The following is a 15,540-nucleotide window of genomic DNA, read 5'->3' as shown; positions in this document are numbered from 1 at the left end:
AGATCTAAGTCGATAGGTTACAGCAGCAGAAGACTTAATACGTCTAAAAAATAAGTCTAATAAATAAATGTCTAAAATACCTAATAAAGTGCTCACTGAGTGTTTAAACAGTCCCATCAAAAAGTATTGGAACGGCTAGGTCAATTCCTTTGTTTTTGCTATACACTGAAGATAATTGAGGTTGAGGTCAAAATATGTACATGAGATGACAGATCAAAATGTATGCTTTTATTTCCTGGTATTTAGATTTGTTCAACAACTTAACATATGACCTTTTGTATCAAACCACCCAATTTTCAGGTGAGCAAAAGATTTGGAACATGTGACAGGTGTTTCTTGTTGTCCACATGTGTCCTGTTAGATTGATTGGTTAAACAATAAATAGTTCTGAATGTCTGCTCCTGGTATTAGCCTTGGGTTTTGCCTGTAAAGACTTAATTTGTGTTAGAAAAGATAAACCACTGCAAAGCATTGAGGATAGCTTGTACAACAACCTGGAATGTGCAGAAAAAGAAAGAAACCACTGCCATAATGAACAACAGACATCAAACAGGTCAACCAAGGGAAACAACAGCAGTTGATGACAGAAACAGAGCTGTGGGAAAAAAAACCCCCAAAAACATCAATCAGTTACATAACAATCTACCCAAGTCAATCACCAGACATTAACCCAATTGAGCATGCATTTCACCCTTGAAGAGGAGATTGAAGGGAAAAAAAACAACAACAACTGAAAGAGGATGCAGTAAAAGCCTGGAAAAGCATTGCAAAAGAAGAATGCAACAGTTTGGTGATGTCAATGGGTCACAGGCTTGATGCAGTTATTGCAAGCTAGGGATATGCTACCAAATATGAACTGTTATTTACTTTCATTTACTTAAATACTTTGTTCCGGTTTTGCTCACCTAAAGATTAGGTGGTCTGATTCCAAAGGTGTATTGTTCTAAGTAGTTTAACACATCTAGGTGTAAATACCAAGAAATAAAAGCTGAAATTCTAAACTCTTGTCTCGTGTTCATCTTGTTATCTCATCCCCAAATGTATTCAGTGTATTGCAAAAACAAAGAAATGTGACTTGCTGCTCCAATACTTTTGGAGGGGACTATAAATACTCTTTAAGAAAAGCTGAAAACTCCTGCTTATTTTTAAATGTACCTACTATTACTGTGATTTATATTTTAGTTTATTTTAAAGCATAAAATGATTTCATTAATTAAATAGCATTGGAAGTTTTCAAGTTCTGGTTGTGGGGCAGGCGTTCACACTGTATATGTCCTTGCCCAGAAAACCATTTATAAAATTAAGATAAATGCAAATATGCTGTTCTGCGGGTGATGCATAGCTTGGAATGTCTAGTACTATGACTACTATTACCATTACTACTACTACTACTACTACTACTACTACTACTACTACTACTACTACTACTAATAATAATAATAATAATGTTCGATTGGTTGAACCATCCAATCTTTGTCGTAGCTACATTGTGAACTGGCCTACAGTCGGACTAAGGACTGAAGTATTTTGTTCTATATTGTGCTTTTAAAAATAAGAATCAGTCCAATCAAAGCCTGTTACAGATATCGGTACTGTACACTCAATCAGTCGATTCCCCTTACCGCTGAAAAAAGCTCAGATGGAATACTTTCCATTGTAATTCATTTAAATATTCCGTTCACAGTTTCATTCATGCTGCCCTTGCGCATCTTATTCAGAACAAGGCTGGCCGAAAATGAAGGCGTTAGCCATTTCTAACCAATGGTGAAGCAGGGTTTAGTCATGCGGGTGGTACTGTAAATTACTGTCCATAGGCTACAGGCGCCACTCCAATGCAGTGGTGTCGTATATTACCCATATCCAACGGTAATATGCAATAATTATATGAAACATGTATATTTTAGTGAAGTCAATGATGGTGAACAGAGCCATAACGTGACGGTTATTTGTCAAAAACGGCCTTTTCTAGGGCTCAGAAGTAGTTTTAAGCTCCACATTTAGGTATTTGCCCTTAAAAAAATAATGGCTGCTTTCTACTGGATGTAAACACTTCGTCAGTTTGGTATTTAACACAGTAAAACGGGTCAGGGCGGGCAAAAGAGTACCTGTTCCTTGAACATAAAGACCCTCCCTGTCCTCTCCCCTCCCCACCATATTTCCCAGACTGTGCGCATGGGCGGAGATAGTCTCTGTTATTATTGTCTGGATAATATCACATATGAAAATGGCGGCGAGTCAGGGAGGCGGAGGAGCAGTTTCGGCTTTGCATGGCCATCACTACCCGAGTGGACCTCACTGGAACCCGGGGATACTTCAACATCAGCACCATCTCCACACGGCTCGAAGCCTGGATCGCGCTCTAGAAGATGCGGTTTGTTCCGGCATATTGAATCTCAGCGGGAGAAAGCTGAGAGACTACCCCGGCTTGAGCTACGACCTTACGGACACGACACAGGCAGGTGAGTTTATAAAACGACGGACACTGGTGTGGTTACCGGGGTCCCAGGGTGAAACATTGTGTTCATACAATCCATGTCCCGCAACAGAATAGCAGATTACTTTCTATCTCTGTATCTATGTGCCTGTCCATCACTTGCATTCTGTTTTATTTCAGCCGGTATATCACAAGTGGTGCTGGATATCTTGTATGCATTTTCTTCTTTTCATGTTTAGAACCTGCAATTGACTTTTCGGAATAATATAACGGTTATTTGCTGGAACATAGCAGTGCTATATCGTTGTGTGCAAGGACTAGCTACAGAGCCGCTGAAAATATTTGCTATCTGTGGTCGCTTGCTGGTTACTCCCAGAGCATCGATAGCCTACATGCAGTAGTAGGCTACTAGGTTAATGATTTTGTAGGCTAACACTTCACTGTGATTTTCTGTAAACGTGACGCCAATATTATAAATTAAAATTAAAATAGGTAATAGCTACAAAAATATAAATTTAACGACGGCAGCTTAGACAATTTTGCATTCTGTAACCAGGCCTATGTGTGCAGCTACCAGACAAAAGGTCGCCGCTTCCAGTTCTTGGCTGTGATCAATATTTTGCTATTTAGCCAAAGCAAACACTGTCTTTTATTTTTAATTGTTGCAGCAGTCCGTGTGAGTAGGCTGTGCAGAGCAGGCCATGGTTTATTTATGTAATAGCAGAAAATATTTTGTGACCTATCTTAATGCCTTTCTCATAAATGTGTAGCTAATGACACAAAGGAAACTTTTTAAAACAACACTGTTGGTAGAATTAGATTAGACTATCCCAATCCCAAGTGCCTGCATGCGATTTTACGCCGTCAATAGAGCAAAAGGTCCAGATACAAATGGGCTACCAAGAATTCCCTCCCATGTAGACTTCAACGGTAGTTTAACCATCACTGATGCCTGCTGTAGCCTAGTCTAAGCCTATGCGTGCAATGGGACGTTCGCTGTGTACAAGTCCTCCCTTGAACCCAATTGATTTGGTCTTGGAGACCACCCTCATACTAGCCTACTGAGATGGGTGCATTTGATTAATGTAGTGCTATTGACAGTGAAACATTAATTTAATCCCATGGTATTTGACAGTTCACTGTCAAATTAGAGATGCAGTTTTCCCGTCTCCATTTCAGTGCAGTCTGAATTGGTAAAGGAAGCCTTTGTTATGGTGAATGCCAGTACTGGCTATTCGGAGCATACACACTGCATAAGCATAATTGCTTGTGAAATGGATGTCTGCAAGAATGTCTGCAAGTTTGAAACGCTCACTGTTTTATTTTAAGTCGTTTTGTTATTGATACAGACCGAGACTGTAGCCGATTGATCGCATGTAGCGAAAGTGTGCCTAAACAAAGCAGTCACTAACGGTTGTTGAGACTGAAAGGACACGGCGGACTCGGAAGGTCTAAATAACATAGTTCCCCTTTCCTGACCGTTGGAAACTGGACAAATGGGGAAGTGTCTGTGCGACCGTCTCACAGAAGAGCGAGTCAACCGACTGGGCGAGAGAGAGAGAGAGAGCATGAGAGGGAGTAGCTAACGCTGTCACCAGTCCAGCATCCTTCAGTGCGCTATGCAAAACAATCGCGGTTTTATAGGACTGGCACAGGGTTACTGACAGGCCGCTGGTGGTGCTAAGGCTTTGTATAAAGATGTTTACTAGTGTAATTGAAAGAACAACGACGGGGGACCGGGTGCCACGGTCTTCTGTGCTACGCACTGGAAGCTGTACCAATAAGTCAATATTTCAATTAATTTATAATTTAGAAGGAACGCAACTGTCTTGGTAGATGGCCCAATACAATGACTATATTTTATCCTCTTACAGAATTACACATTTTAATTGCTTAAATGCTTTCTTAGGCGCTCGCGGTTGATCACTGAATAGCGTGTGATTTCTGATAATGGCATTTTTTCCATTTTAAAAGTACATTACACACAATGACCACTTAATTAGGCATTTATTTGCCTTTTTAGTGTATTGGTCTTGTGCTGCTGTAATCCATCCACTTTAAGGCTTGACATGTTGTGTATTGAGAGATACCACTGTTGTCATGCTTGGTTATTTGAGTTACCTCTCAGCTTGAACCAGTTTAGCCATTCTCCATTTTCCTGTGGCCTCTCTCACTGACAAAGCATTTTCGCTCACAGAACTTCCACTCACTGGATGCTTTCTGTTTTTCACACCATTCTCTTTGAACCCTGGAGACAGTTGTGTGTGTAAATCGCAGGAGATAAGCAGTTTCTGAGATACCAAACCACCTTCTCTGGCACCAACAATCCTTCCACAGTCAAAGTCATTTAGATCACATTTCTTCCCAATTCTGATATTTGGTCTGAGCAACAACGGAGCCTCTTGGCCATGTTTGCATGCTTTTGTGCATTGAATTTCTTCCACATGATTGGCTGATTAGATGTATGCATTAACAAGCTGTTGTACAGGTCTACCTGATAAAGTGATCACTGAGTGTATGTCTAGCGTGATCTATATTTGAGTGCAACTGTCCACCAACATCCAAATATCCAGTTCATAATGATTTCTTCTTCTTTTTCATCTTCTTCTTGTGAGGGACAGCAATAGTGAGTAAGCCTTTTGTATTGACTGGGCTGAGGTAGACTATGTGGCTGCTTGTTAGTTCATGCATAGTTTTCTTCCTGAAACAATATCACATGCACTTTTGCAAGTGTTTGTGTAGTATACAAAAGTTGTAGACAAAAGTAGTATACAAAAGTAGTTTTTCCCCCCCAATATTAATGCATCGTTCATGGATATTAGCAGAACTATACATTTTACTGTTAAGGCCTTGACACTGTGTTATTCATTTTTAGCATATAAAATATGCTAATGTATGTAATATATATTTTTAAACTGCAACACACATATTAATTTGAAGTGCCTGTGCAAAGCATCAACAGTGAAGACTGAATTGACTAAGAACCCCAGTCATCATAACATTAGATGACTCAGCGTGAAGAATGTCATGTTTGTTTTTGTGATTGTGACAAAATATGGTATATTTGTATTACTATGGATATGGACCCTACAGTTGTATGCGATTAACATCATGATAATGCCCGTCACCAATCAGTACATCGTTATTGCCTCTTAGTGCTTACCTCTATAAAATGAAGTGATACAATTGTTTCATGACACGTGACTGATGACACTTTTCAGTACATTACAATCAGGGCCAGTGTTCCTTAGCTGGAATGAGTCATGCGAGGCTGTTGTGACAGGAAGTGTCTGGGCTAAGTTCAGCCCAGCCAGCGAGGACGTGCTCGAAACTATCCTTAATGGCCAATCAGACTATACCTGCTTTGTGTTCCATGGGAACCCTGTGTGATCCTCTCGCTGAAAATGCTGCATGCATCCCCTGTGTCCTCCCTCCTGATTTCCCCCACCCCTCCTTTTGGTCATGTATTTTCATGCTTCAGAAGGTCTATACCTGTATGTCCGCAAGCAGACCTTCATGAAGGTGGTTTGCATCATGAAGGAAATGATTTTTTCCCTAAGAAGGCTGCACTGGTAGTACAGAAATGAGCATGATTAACTGAGAAATGTGCCAGAACGTTGCTGTTTGGTTGCTCTTGGTGACCTCTGTTGCTTTTGCCTGATCACTCTACTACCGAAGCCTGTTTAATCGTCCCACTGCTGGAGGAGGTGATTAACGTCCATATTTGTCCTTTTAATATCTGCATTATTTTTTTATGTATTACATATAACAAGCTTCAAGAAAGTATTGCCACATATTTTTTAAATTATCAAACATCTGGCCCTGTGTAGCTAATACCCCCTCCTGTGTAGAATAAAAATAAGGAGAGAACTTATTTGTTACACGGAATACTAAAGGAGTCTTTTTGAGATTTGTGAATTCAAACACACAGTGCCTTGCTGAGAAGTGGTAACTCATACCTGCACATTTTTAACAGTTGCCTTTCAGGTGGAAGGCAGGTACCCTATGCGGGAGCACATGAGCCAGAGAACACATTAAATCCATAGCATGATTGTCCAAGTGCTGGTGTTACTGCAATCTTTAAAAAAAAAAATCCTTTCAGGCTTTCCATACCAGTTCACTCACTCATCTTTATTTTGGATAACTTTGGGTTATGCTTGGTTTTCTTAGACAGACCAAGTCAACTAATGTTTAAGTAAAAATAAAACCAACTTTTCTCGTAAATTATTCAGCTGTATTGTTAGTTATAGGTGTACTGTTGTAAGTACATATACACAACCTTTTCACCTGTGTGCAGCTACAGGAGAAATATAGTTTCCTATTCTCTTGAAACACAAAACAAATGATTTCTTTGAAAACCAACGTGTGTTTACATGATGTGCTTCACTTTTTAAAGTGACACTGTCTGGGAGAAGGTAATTTCAAGGGCACAGAAAATTATGAGAAATTCTACTTGCCGCAGACATTCTTTCTGTTGCACTTTAAGATTCAATTTTAGATAGTGATGTCTCTAAAAGGGCATATAAAGACAGCTCTTACTTTGAAAATGACTTAATCTTAAATACACATGAACTGAATTATGTTTTGTACTCCCTGTACAGAATTGTGCACTGTTCATTAACTTGGTGTAGCCATGATAAGATCTGCACAGGCCCTTGAGCGAGGCCCCTAACCCCACATTGCTCAAGGGGGATTGGCTCCTGCTTAGTCTAATCAACTGTAAGTTGCTTGGGATAAAAGCATCAGCTAAATTACATGTAATGTAACTGTTTTTTTTGTTGCTTGGGATGGATGTGGCCCTGTGGCCCCGTGGCCCCGAGGCCCTGGTTCCCACAGTGCAGTTTGTCTGAGGTAAGCAGTAGTCTGACCTTCTGAAGGAGAGAAGGGTGGGGGGTGGGGGGTGGGGGGGTGGAGCAGAGATAGGATCAGCAGCTCCTCCTTTAACCAGGTACTGGAGTGTATGGAGCAGCAGACCGTGGGACCCTGGCAGTAGGGGCACTGTAAATAAGATAGGAGGAAGGAGAGAGAGAGCGAGAGGTAGAGAGCTAGAGGTATTAATTTAGGAGATTGGACTCTCGCTTAATGGCAGTAGGTTCTGTTCTCTGGAGTGAGGTCCACCTCTGAGACTGGCGCAGAAGTAAGATGAGAAAGGATGGGCCACCGTGGTGAAATCAAAGTGCTGCCCTCTTCAGCAGAATGTCATTCAACGGCCCTTCAGAGTGGCGATAAAGCGCGTTGTCGTACATTTCAGTTTTCTTCTCTGTAGAATAATCTTCTGGTCATTATGGTTGCTCACGTGATGGGTGACATATCTTGGAATTTATGTTACTAGGTTACGTGACTGCAGATTGTCTGTTTTTTAAATCTCAGGAGATCAGCAGTTTCTGAGATACTCAAACCACCCTGTCTGCCACCAACAATCATTCCACGGTCAAAGTCACTTAGATCACATTTTTTCCCCATTCTGATGGTTGATGTATCTGCATGATTGTAATGCATTGAACTGCTGCCACATAACTGGCTGATTAGATAATCACGTGAATAAGTAGGTTTAATAAAGTAAAAAGGTTCCTAATAAAGTGCTCGGTGAGGGTATAATGTTCATGAAGTACCTTTGGGCTCTCAGGCATGTATCCCAGTGAGAACTCTTTTATGATCGGTCTGAGACTGTTCGCCGCGGTCTGCATACCAGAAAGCCTAGGTGTGTAAATTAGTGCTGCTAAGTATACTGTTTTTCAATGTTTTCTTTTTCAATGTGCAAAAATTTTCATTGCCTTACTAATTAAGAACGGCCTAAAAATGAGATGTGTGTGTCACAGTCCCATCCCATTTATGTCTTGAGAACTAAGGTAGGATTAAAAAACCCTTGAAAGTCTTGAGTAACTTTGTGTTTATTTTTGATATTATCGTGAGAATATCTGTTCCCCTTAGCCTGTGTGTTTTATGGTGTCTCAGGTTCTCAGGTTTCCACTGACATTCCAGTTGCAAGAGAAATGTTGTTTGCGTTCATCTCAGAAAGAATTTTGACGTGAAGATTTTCACATAGTTTACTTTCCTAGCCCACTAAACACCCTTACTTAAGGAGTCTAACAAGGCACTTGCACACTGTCTCATGCTGTGCGGTCATATGCCTTAAGAAGGGTCTCCGTTGTGAAAAGATTTTAATCTACATGAGAGAACCTGTATCAATAATGTATCAAAACAGAATACATTCAAACTTTTCAAAAACAGAAATCTCAAAAGTCAGTGTCCTGATCATTAGGCTAATAAAAAAAGAAGACATTTTATACAGCACAAAAAGGCACCAACCAACACTGTAGTGTAAAATACAAAACAAAGACAATTAATAAAATAGAATACAAGGGGGGGAAAAAACAGCTTGACAACAGGTGGCGTTCTGTAGCCCATGTCCAATAAATGTCATGATAATGACCAAAGTAACTACAGGGGTAAGATAAAGGGGATTAAAAACCCTGGAGAGGCAATCAATGAAAGGACCCCATACCCTTATTTCCATACAGTCCTGACCTCTAAAGGCTCTCCAGTTGCAAAGCTGCTATGATCTCTCAGAGCCATCCTCGAAAACTCAGGGAGGAGGTAGACTTCAACTCTCTTAGCCACGACGAAGCCAAGCATTAACGATCGACCGCTGTTCACTGAGAGCTAATGCCTCTCAGAGTGGCCTCCAAGCAGCCAAAGAAAGCTAGTTTTCTATCTGTGTTAATCATAAACTCTTGAATACCAGGGACATTATCCTGATGTTCTAACTTGATTAAAGCCTAATACAGCAGTTTAGGTTCACAGCTGCAGGTTACAGAACCAGTTATTTTTCTGAGGACACGGTCACTTTTCACAATGCTAATCTGGTGAGGTTCTACCTGGGTTTGATGGCACTTCTTTGAAGGGATGAATTGCATTTCTTACTTATCCAGAGACGCAACTACGTGCTATGGATGCTATGTGGAGAAGTTGCAGCCAAAGATGACTGTGGGCGGAGTCCATGGAGAAAGAGTGAGCTGTGGTTAGGGGGTTCACAAGTTTTCCAGCAGTCAAAAAAGCACCTACTTATTCATGTGATTAATTAAATCAGCCAATTGTGTGGCAGCAGTGCAGTGCATACAATCATGTAGATATGGGTCAGGAGTTGATGTTCACATCAACCATCAGAATGTGGAAAAAATCTAAGTGATCTAAGTGACTTTGACCGTGGAATGATTGTTGTTGGCAGACAGGGTGGTTTGAGTATCTCAGAAACTGCTGATCTCCTGGGAGTTTGCAAAGAATGGTGGAAAAAAAAAATGCTCTGCAGACAGAAATGCCTTGTTAATGAGAGACGTCAGAGGAGAATGGCCAGACTGGTCAAAGCTGACAGGATGGTACCACACATTACAACAGTGATATGCAGAAGAGCATCTCTAAACACACAACACATCATAACTGTTAGTGGACAGGCTACAGCAGTAGAAGTCTAAAAAATAAGTCTCGGTGAGTGCAGAATGTCATCCTCAGGGAACCAGGAAGCACATAACCAGGAAGTCTAGCTGATCAATAGCAATGAAAGCTTCCTGCCACCCCTGGTGGGAAATAAAAGTCAATAATACACCATTTAGGGGGGCTGTGCAGCATGGAGCTGAAATGATACCCTGGCGTCATTTAACCTGTTTTCATGTTCAAATGTCTCTGTGCATGTGCAGTAGTGTATTTGGCAGACGTGATTACTAAATTAAGATCCATGTCTGCCAGATTGTATATTCATTACATTGCCATTTATCTGACGCTTTTATCCAAAGCAACTTTCATTGGAGTTGATTAGACTTAGCAGGGGCCGCTTCCCCCTGGAGCAATGTGGATTTAAGGGTCTTGCTCGAGGGCCCAACAGCTGCACCCATCTTATTGTGGCCACACTGGGGCTTGAGCCACCAACCTTCCACATCCCAGTCATGCACCTTAGCCACTGGGCTACCGGCTGCCCCTTGTATATATTCATATTTGGATGTGGATTAGAATAGCAGATGCGGGTTTCTGAACGATTTGCATGTGAAGGTATTAAAACGAGATTAAGCCGCCAAAGCAATTAATCCAACCAACTGTGCTATGCCCTGGGACTGAGGTGGGAGTTTTCAAGGCAGACTGAATGAAATTTTGATGTTAAAAGAAGACAACATACGATTCAGTATCTGATTTATTCTCGTCCTGCTGCCACCCAGCCATACAGTGCTCGCAGTTGGGGAGTTGGAAATATCTCAAATTAAGCAGATGATGCAAATAAGACTGTTTGTGTCTAAGTGAGTGAGTGGGTGTCGCGTTTTCGGTTGCTGCTTTATAATGGGATTCCTTGTAAAAATGCTTGTTCCTTTCATTTGCTGTGGACGGCCTGTCTGCTCTGAGCAGAAGCCTGGTAATACAGGGTTAGAATTCCAATTGAAAAGCAAACACTCCCAGAATTGATCGTGACTGCCAACTGAAACCCAAACCAATGAACAGTGAAGAACCATAAAAATCCCTGTATGTTTTTCTGCCAACATACTTTTGATTCAATATAGAAATCCACCCACCTCTTTGGGTTTTTGCAGTCAAAGCAATGAGGTAGTGAATAGACTGTAAAACTGTACAAAATATGTACAGAACTGCAGAGAATTCCTCCTGTTGCTGTTGGATAATGAATACCCACTATTCTGAATTCAGATATGACCAAGTTTTTACCATCAGTCAAATGAGCTGGATTCAGTCACCGTTCGCACACATTAAATCATCAGTTTAATTCAAGTACTTTTATTTATTTATCAGAGACAATGCACATGAATCAACATTTTCAGCTTCCACATCAATGTAAATGCGCCAGAGTTAGCTAATGAGCTAATATTTATCCCTACTACTAACCTGCATTGGGAGAGGAAACCTCGCAGACCCGGGGAGAACATGCAAACATGCAAACATGAACACAGGGCAGGGCTCGAACCCAGGACCTTCTTGTTGTGAGTGTTACCCATTTCAGTGTTTCTGTGCTATGGTGTGTGTTTTTTTTTTTGCTTTAACCAAACAAGCAAAGAGTCAGGTAGGTGGTAACCTGTATCTGCGTTACCATTTTGGTTGGAATAATTTTATACGAGCCTAACGAAAGTCACTCTGATCTTTCTGTACTGATGATCAGACAGGCCTATATAGTAGCAGTGGTGCCATGTGATTGTCACTGAATGCGTATTAGCTTCCACTCAGCCAAAGAACAACCCCTTGATTAGCCCTTCGTTCTTAAGGATAACCATAGGTTTTGGGCCCTGAATAACAGCAATATACTGAAGTCAGTGGAGTATTATTATGTGTGGTTAGAGGTTTGTGTCTACTCTCATTCCTTATTAGGGTTAGGATGCTCCTGATCTGCTGAAAATTACAGGTGGCAGATTGATATGAGCTTGGTACAATGAGACAGGGTTAAAGCTAGTTGGTGGTGGTTATACATGTTCTGTACCAGCATGACGTTCACATCAGCTTTATATATTTTTAAAATTCCATATCCAGTTGTATAATTTGGGGTGTATACAGTCACTCAGTGTATGTTCAGAGTTCAAATCTATCGGTCATTTGAGCACAAAAGTAAATTAACAGAGAGGAAACTCTCTCGTTCTTACATACAATACTCTCTTTGCTCTGATTTTTAACATTGGCAGTACGTATGGGCCTGCTGTTGTTGTAATGTAATGTAAGATTTGTCATAAGCATTACCGACCTGCAGCTTTGGCAGGTCGAGAGAAATATGGCTCAGTACTGAAATGCGGATCTGTTCGACAGCGCTTTGTCACCCTGACGGTATCGTGATCCAAAAAGAAATACGCACACAGGACTTGCAATGAGTCACTTCTTCAATATGAAGCAGCAGAGGAACAAAAACAAACCTTTTCAGCTCCAAGCCTTCGCCCATGTGTGAGTGAGGAGACTGAATGCAGCTCGCTTTACAGCTACACAAGTGCTAATCAGTAACATGTTTATAATCAACATCAATTTGGCCAAAAAGCCTGGCATTAAAAATACTTACAGTACAAAAACCTTAAGTTTGTTCCTGAATCTGGGCTTCATGGCTTAATGAGAACTGCCAGGTTTTGGGGAGGCCTTAAATGTGGGTCAGTGGTCAGCTGGGGACATGGGGAGATGGAGGAGCTCATTAAAGCATGGAGTTGGGGGATGGATTTGGTGGTGGGGGGGGGGGGGGGGGGGCAGTGGATGGTTCTAAAATGGGGCCCCTCTCTCTCTGGAGCACCAGGGGCTTTAACAGGCCCCGCCACCCAGCTTTGGAGCAGATGGTCTGTTCATGGATGGAGGACACACAAAAGAAGCCCACTTTTCTCTCCCCGTCCATCTGATCATTTAACTATGATGCCGAAGGATTTTTAGCAGCCCTTTGTTTTGGTTTTACCCAGCATGATGCTTTTCTACCTTCAGCGTAGATATGTGCACCTGCTTCACAATCTCTATTCGCTGGAAGCATTTTTATATGCTAAGGTGAATTACACTCTCAAGCATCTCTCTTGTTGTTTTTCAAGGATGTACTCTGAAGGTACTGTCCTGTTCTCTTTGGGTACAAATTAGTAATAAGTTACGAATAGGTTTTCCAAGCAAATAAGGTTCTAATTAGTTATATGCTGCTGGCTAGTGGTATAATCTTATGCACTTATATGGTACCGCCACAGCAAAGTACCTTTTTAGGCACATTTTGTACCTTCATTTCCGAGGGTTTAGCTGAAATAACTTCTACTTCTCTTCTGTCTTGGTTGAGTGGCAGTAGAAAGCTGGTTGCCCAACACTTGAAAAAAGTGGATGCTAATTGGCATTCCTTAAATTATAAGATGAGTCAGGGAACACTTGACCCATAGCCCTTTCGGAAAATTGCTCAGCTTACGCAAACTAAACACCGGGACACTAAACGCTTCCTTTGTGTGCTCATGATCACAGTCCATGCATGCGGTAAAAGAACACAGTACTTATACACCACTTAACACGCTACGGATGTAACGTTTGGCAGTAGTGGGGAAGGCAGAGTGGCCCTGTTGCTCTGGAAACTGGCAGGTAAATAGTAGCCTCCCTTGCTGTCGGGAGAGCAGGAGGTGGGAATTAGTTCAGTCTCCTCCCCTCCTAATTTTTTCGGAGAATTTATTCAGAAATTCCAGGAACAATTTAATGCTTATTGAGAAAGTATGACATTTTTTGTTTAAAGGTTCAAAAGGTAATTTTGGACTTCTTACGGTCAAGAGAGGAATTGCAACAACTACAGCACTGTTAATCTCTCCTCCTTCTCTGTGAATGCGCTGACATTGAAACATTACATTACATTACATTACATTATTGGCATTTGGCAGACGGTCTTATCCAGAGCGACGTACAGTTGATTAGACTAAGCAGGAGACAATCCTCCCCTGGAGCAATGCAGGGTTAAGGGCCTTTCTCAAGGGCCCAACGGCTGTGCGGATCTTATTGTGGCTACACCGGGATTAGAACCACTTACTGTGCGTGTCCCAGTCATTTACCTGAACCACTACGCTACAGGCCACCCTGTACAACGCCCCTACCCCATTGGCTGTGACAATTATAACCAATTTTCAACCAATGAGCTTGAATTACAGCTATACAATGTTTTGGAGTGTCCACTGAATATTTTTAAACACGGATTTAACGACTATAAACACAGGCAGAGGGTGAGTGAACATGTCAGTGAGCCTTTTTCAATGATAGGAAGGGATCTACAACGGTCTTGTAACAATGTTTTAACACAAAAATCTCCCTTTAATGTAGCAAATACTGGCCAGTTGTAACTGATTTGTGGTAGTATGGCTAAATCATTTGAATAACTGAATATTCAGCCTCATCCTCCATCCAGGCACATGCTACCACCGGGGGCCTGAACACAGACTGAGCATGGTCGTCTGAGGGGGAGGGGGGAGGGGGGGCAAAACCTGTCTGGGATAGAGGCTCCTTTCAGAATGGCTGACGTCTCTCTCTCTCTCTCTCTCTCTCTCTCTCTCAAGCAGACAGGGATTGGTCTCTGTGTCTTTGTGGTGTGCAGAAGTGGAACTGGAGCATTCCGTATTCCACGGGTTCTAGTCCGGTCTGCTGCTTGTCTGAAAGAAAGCGCTGCCATTGCAAGAAATGACGGAAATGTGGCACAGACTCCCAGTTACAGTGTGTGTGTTTGCTGCCGTGTGCACACATGACTGTACTCAGTGCGGTTGCAGATCTGGGTCAAATACGCAGTTGTTCTGGATTCAGATACCTTTATAGGCTTTACTGAGCTTGTGTAATGTTTCTCTAAATAATAAAAAAGGTTGGTTGGCTTGGTTTCACTAGGCATTTGACGAAGGTCTGGTCTGAACTTAGGAAGGAGTAATGATGAGTTGTTATTGGATGCCTTTGCCATCAGTCATTGGTTACATAAATTCAATAGAGTTGCTTACATGCCATTTTAAGAACAAGGACCAATGACTAGTAGTATTGACCCACAAGGCAGGCTGTTAATGAAATCATATTTCAATGCTGATTTCTCAGTAAACAACAGCTTTTGGATTTGATTTGGTTTGCTTTCAGACTTATGGGGGTGGAATTTAAACCATATGGTTCTATACTTTAGAAAGAGATGCATTTGTACATCATGCTTAGGGATAATTAGTTTCATTTCTGGATAATTGCTGTAATCAAGATCCTAAGATTACTGCTGGGCAGTGCGTATGTTACATTACAGTGTTTTAGTGTCACGCATATTGGAAGCCACTGGTTTTAATGCAAGCCCTGTCTGTGATATAACAGTGAGCTTCTGCCAGACTGGATCCCAGAGGTCCAATTAGAGCAGGTACAGAAGGGAGGTCCTAGGGAGGTGTGTGGGTCGGTGGCAGTAACAACAAGACGGAGTGACATCTGTTTTTGATGATCCATGCAGCCCAGCAGGGTAACCCTTTTGTCCTGCATAATTTGCATGTGTGCTTCAGACCTGGGTCAAATACGTAAATGTCTTGGATGCAAATACATTTCTGTGGTCGATTGATTTTGCCTGGTGCAACTGAGCCAACCAAGTTGGCACTTTTTGAGAGTATGTAATAGGTTCCAATACACCAGACAGGCTCAGA

General features: G+C 41.6%; 1 protein-coding gene across 1 annotated transcript in view; it reads left to right on the top strand.

The window, feature by feature from the left end:
- The first annotated feature begins 2,217 nt into the window (after positions 1-2,217).
- LOC133124716 (leucine-rich repeat and calponin homology domain-containing protein 2-like) overlaps positions 2,218-15,540 on the top strand; it is a 50,598-nt gene continuing 37,275 nt past the window's right edge. The window contains exon 1 of the mRNA XM_061236144.1: positions 2,218-2,459. Within this exon, the coding sequence (XP_061092128.1) occupies positions 2,219-2,459 (241 nt within the window). The 5' untranslated portion in view covers position 2,218. The remainder of the gene's footprint in view (positions 2,460-15,540) is intronic.

The sequence above is a fragment of the Conger conger genome, chromosome 3, assembly GCF_963514075.1.
Source record: "Conger conger chromosome 3, fConCon1.1, whole genome shotgun sequence".
Lineage (NCBI taxonomy): Eukaryota > Metazoa > Chordata > Actinopteri > Anguilliformes > Congridae > Conger > Conger conger.
This window is presented reverse-complemented; position numbering and strand designations above follow the sequence as displayed.